Source organism: Acanthisitta chloris, unplaced genomic scaffold (genome assembly GCF_000695815.1).
Source record: "Acanthisitta chloris isolate BGI_N310 unplaced genomic scaffold, ASM69581v1 scaffold1049, whole genome shotgun sequence".
In the NCBI taxonomy this organism is placed as follows: Eukaryota; Metazoa; Chordata; class Aves; order Passeriformes; family Acanthisittidae; genus Acanthisitta; species Acanthisitta chloris.
Genome location: NW_008690590.1, coordinates 4,777 through 9,766, shown reverse-complemented (window position 1 = coordinate 9,766; position 4,990 = coordinate 4,777). Strand labels below are relative to the sequence as shown.

Genomic DNA, 4,990 nt, shown 5'->3' with positions numbered 1-4,990 from the left:
ACACTTCCCCACTAGACCAGGTTTCTCATGGCATCATCCAGCCTGGCTTTGAACACTACCGGCGTTGGGGAATCCACTACCTCCCTGGCCAACTTGTTCCAGTGTCTCACCAACCTCACAGTAAAAAACTTTCTCCAAATATCTAACCTAAAATTCCCCTCTTTCAATTTGTACCCATCGTCCCTTATCATGTTGCTGCAGCTCCTAACAAAGTCCCTCTCTGCCTTCCCTGTAGGTCTCCTTCAGACACTGGAGGGGGCCTACAGATCAAAGCACAGAGAAGATCACATCATGATGATAAACCACACATTCACGAACCCATGGCAGGCCAGTGAGAACAGCAGGATGGGGGTCTTCTAGCATGAACCAAGTTTAAGAATGCCTGTGTCCGCTGAAGTCCCTCTGCCTGGGTGGTGCTTCAGGAATCCTCTGGCTAGCAAGGTAAGAGAAATAAGTTTCTCCTTTGCATTTCAGCCATTGGTCTGTGCTTGTTCCAGCTGCCAACTCACACACAGCGCTCTTGCCAGACTTGCAAAACTGTTACTGAAGATCTTGCCAAGACCTCTGGGTTTGTTTTCCTGGTTAATACTGCCACTTTTGTTGACTAATTCCCTAAGGAAATAAGGTTTTTGCAACTGTCTAGACATCTCCCTGCCTCGGCTTCCTTTCCCCAAACCCCTTAGTAAGTGGTTCGTCCATTTTAAGCACATTCAGACAAGGCAGGGAAATCTCCATTGCTCCTAAGTCAGAAGCATTTCCCAGGTCCATACATGTCCTGCAACCTCATCCACTCCCATCTGATGCTAGCAAGGACAAAAGAAATCAATGGTTCAGCCATTATTTTTTTCTGCCAAGTCAGTGACGACAGAGATTTATTACTGTTTTTTATTTAGTGATAGCAAAATTCATTCATGCCTGCTTTTCTGCTTTTTAAATTGTCTTTTACATTCCAGTCTAATAAGAAATACCATTTAAAAACCACTAATATGCTTCATCACATTGCTCTTAGGGTGGTTATTCCACAACATCACTCTGAGCAAGTCAGTAATGCTCATGTGCTATGTGGTCTTTTCTAAAATCCAGTCTGAATACTCAGCAACTTTGGTGTAGACTCCTGGCTGCCTGGGGCGAGCACACCCTTCACCCCAGCTGGTGATCCCCACCAGATACCACATCGCTTCGTGCCTGCATGACAGTGGCCCTCCTGAATCTCCCTGTGTCACAGGAGAAAAACAAAAAGCACAGGGAATAACCCTCATCAGTATTTCTGTTTCAAAGAAAGCCTTGAATAAAATCAGCATCCTTCAGTGTCAACACCAGCATAGCTGCCTAGATTTCTACCACTTCAGGCTAATTAAGAGTGTACTGAAGCAGGTTTTCTGATTTTTTAGTAAATTGATTTCTAAGAATTTTCTAGTCACTGCAAATAATTTCCACTTCCCATGAAGGTTCAAACCTACAGTTTTCTTTTTTCCTTCTTCTTTTTCTTTTCTTTTTTTTACTATCTACATACCGTGATTTCAAATCCAATGAAGACTATGTGTGCAAGAAAGAAAAACAGTAAAGCTGACATTGTTTTATCTTATGACCTTGATTTTAGTATGCAAATCTCAGTTCTCTAATGGCTTATCTTGTTTGAGTCACTCTGTCTCCCTCAGGATAAAACATCTCTCTGTTTTCTTTTCCTGTTCCTAACTGATCTTTCTGAACCTAAGGGTCTTTAGTGTAGCTCTTATGAGTCATTAAGACAACAGCAAGTGCATTATTTTTATAAACAGCAGCTGGTACACTGTATGAGATAAAGAAAGCTTAATTGACATAGAGGAAAGATTACTTCCCAGCTCCAAGTATTTTTATTCCTAATTACTCAATACCAATCATAGTACCTGTAACATTTTAACATAAAAATATTAACTACTAAATGTTTACAGCAAAAGGTGTATTTGGTAAAGAATTTAATCTTAATACTCAGGCTACTTTCTTCTTGCATAAATTAACTCAGAATATTTAAACTAACGGAAGTGTGTGAGTTTACACTTGAGCAGAGAATTTGGCTCACTGAACTCATGCTGTTGTGACATTTTCAATTCTAATAATGAACAGAACACTTTGCACAGGTTGTTTTTAGCCTTCTATAACCCATGCATTTTAATGGTATTTCTGGCATCCTCCCTTCTGGTTTTCACACAGTGGATGCTTAAAAATAAGCTTTCATGTGCTGTATTTCATGCCAGAAAATAAAAGCACCACATAGAAAATCTGCTTTTATTGGAGAAATGCTTTGAGATACTATACTTGTTCTCTCTGGATCTCTGATAGTATGAAGGAATATTGTTTTATTCCCTAAAAGGGATGAGATATCTATATGTCTACACTCGGAGTTTCTTATCCATGGAATCTATCCCTAAATATTTCAATGTCACATAAGAAATATACCTCGATTTTCAGTGCTTTTGACAAGCAAAAGTGACAAATTAATCAACAGCTCTATTTATAACCATACTTTTCTAATAGAAATTAAAAATAGTTATAGTTTTCATTTATATATTTGAACAAATGGTTGGAATATATAACTATATACTACTGTTTTTCATTACCTTACAAGCATCTCTTCCACCTTCATCATAGCCAGCACAGATCACTTTGTCACCTATTCTGTGCTTCCGATACCTTGCCTGGCATTCCTCTTTTGACATGAGGGGAACAGGAACCTTCTGAAGAATATTTTGTACTCTACCTATGGAAGAAGCAGTATGAGCAGAGAAATGTTTGATGTTAGCAAAATAAAATTTAAAATTAAACTCTAGATATCCCCATACGCTGCTATTCCAAAGTGGGAGGCCACTGCTTCTAGAGTGTGGCTAGATGTTCATGACACCGATTTTCCTTCCTTTGTGTTAGTAAACAACGTGAATTGTCTTTTCATTTGAATGTTTTTATAATCCCCTTTACTTTCTCATGCCTGGAAAAGCTTCAAAACTCCCTTGTGATTTGCAATGAATCCTCATATGTGTATGGCTCTCAGGACATTGGCCCCTGGAGCATTGCTGTTAGCATTGTTTTGTGTTAGTAACTATTATTTCCTAGTAAAGTGTTGCAATGTTTGAAAACTCCTAGTTGCCAAATTTGTGCTGCACTATGTCCCAGTAGTTTACAGGATGGAGAAATTTGCACACATTAAGTAAGAGTTCCCCAGAGCAGCCTTTCCTTATAAATTAAAATAAGAAATTTCTCTGTACAATAATTTCATACATCTGTCATGTATGTTTTATGATGTCTTAACAGAACTAGCTTCTAATTAAGAATCATATAATCAGTGCTGGCTAGAAGCAATAGTGATAGCTAAGAACAGAGCAGAATTTTCTTTTTAAAAAAATTTAGGGTTTGGCTGGTTTTTTTCAAACACATGAATTTTACGAATACAAGAACTGTTTAAAAATATTTATCTGTACCTTTCTCTTTTCTGTAACCCCATCCAGTTACCCAACAATCACTATAAAATATGTTAGTGTCTTCTTTTGATGGCAGGCAAATAGGCCGTTGAAGATCTAAAACACAATTAAAAATATTAGTTTGACCAACATAAACAACTGCAACATTAAGATCTTGTGGGCACTGACATGACCCCTGATGACAACCTCCATACTGCATTTCCTTCCTTACACTATATATCATTCCCATCACATAAATAAGAGCCACTCGTTTTCTTTTCAAAGCCAACCAAATGAGATTCTCCTCAAACCCCAGTAACTGCATATGAAAGAATCCAGCCCAGGTATCATGCACTGCCATAGCAATGCCAGCCCTATGTCATCAGGCACATTTTCATAATTCCTCTGCAATACACTACGTACCAGTAAAATTCATAGGATTAGCAAGTTTCATTAAAGCAATGTCATATCCATTCTGTGCGTATTTATACTGAGGGTGAACAATAATCTCTTCCACATTGAAGAAGGGTGTATCCTCATTTATTTCTGATTGTTTTAAAATACCAGCATAAACACGCCAGATGTTGGGATTCTCAAGACTGAGGGAAAAAGACAAACAGTCAGACTGTAGCTAAAGAGCCTAGTGCAAGCCCTGAAGTAACAAATGAGATTCTTTCCATTCAGTTCAACATAACTTTTCTAGTAACGAAAATTGGATTAGGAATATAAATTCAAGTAGAATCTATTTTGACACTTACTTGTTGGGAAAATTACATTAGCCACGTAAATATAGATTAGAAAGTGTAATATCATAGACACATATGAAAAGTTCCAGTCAATCTTCATTATTTCAACTTTAAGTAAGTTTAAGGGATATTTCATTGTGACATTCTACCATTAAGGCAATCTAGAAATTTTGGTACATGCAATGAAAAAGATACAAAAAATTGTCATAACTAAATTTACCAACATTTTTGAAGATTTTATATATGAATTCATGAATGTCAGTTAGACTTTAAAAATCCAAACAAAAAGTTTAATTTTTATTGTTATTTTTCAAGTATATCTTCTCCCATTGCCTCTTATAATGATGGTAACTTCCACACTGGATAGTAGGTAAATAATTTTTTTTCTATAGGATTCTATAGAAAGTTTAACCACTTTATAAAAAGTTTGCCAGTGGAGGCAAAATACTGGTAATACTATTCCATGAGAAAACACTAATGGCTAACAGATTACACTGTGCGAGTAAAACTGCCTGATTTTGGACCATGATGCTGGATCAATAGTCTCTTCTTTGAAGTCTTTTATCAGTTACCTGTCCTTTTTCTCCTGTCAGACTGAGTTATAGACTTCATCCTCTAAATGGCAGGATAATCTGCTTTACAGGTGCTGACAGTCTAACACGACAATTAAATCAGCCCTTCACAACATTAATAATTTCATGACCCAAACCTGATGGTAATTTGATTAACAATACAGACTACATGCATCAGTGCAAATTAGCAATGTCTTACGTATTGGCTGCTTTGAATTCTGAAAATCTCCATTAAAAATAG

The 4,990-nt window shown here is 37.0% G+C and overlaps 1 protein-coding gene across 1 annotated transcript in view; it reads right to left on the bottom strand.

Annotated features, from left to right (window-relative positions):
* Nucleotides 1-1,058: 1,058 nt before the first annotated feature.
* Nucleotides 1,059-4,990, bottom strand: part of LOC103809042 (coagulation factor XI-like) — a gene marked incomplete at its 5' end in the record, with an annotated part of 6,692 nt that continues 2,760 nt past the window's right edge. The window contains 4 exons of the mRNA XM_009081852.1: nucleotides 1,059-1,214; nucleotides 2,598-2,737; nucleotides 3,453-3,548; nucleotides 3,855-4,030. Coding sequence (XP_009080100.1) covers nucleotides 1,059-1,214; nucleotides 2,598-2,737; nucleotides 3,453-3,548; nucleotides 3,855-4,030 — 568 coding nt within the window. The remainder of the gene's footprint in view (nucleotides 1,215-2,597; nucleotides 2,738-3,452; nucleotides 3,549-3,854; nucleotides 4,031-4,990) is intronic.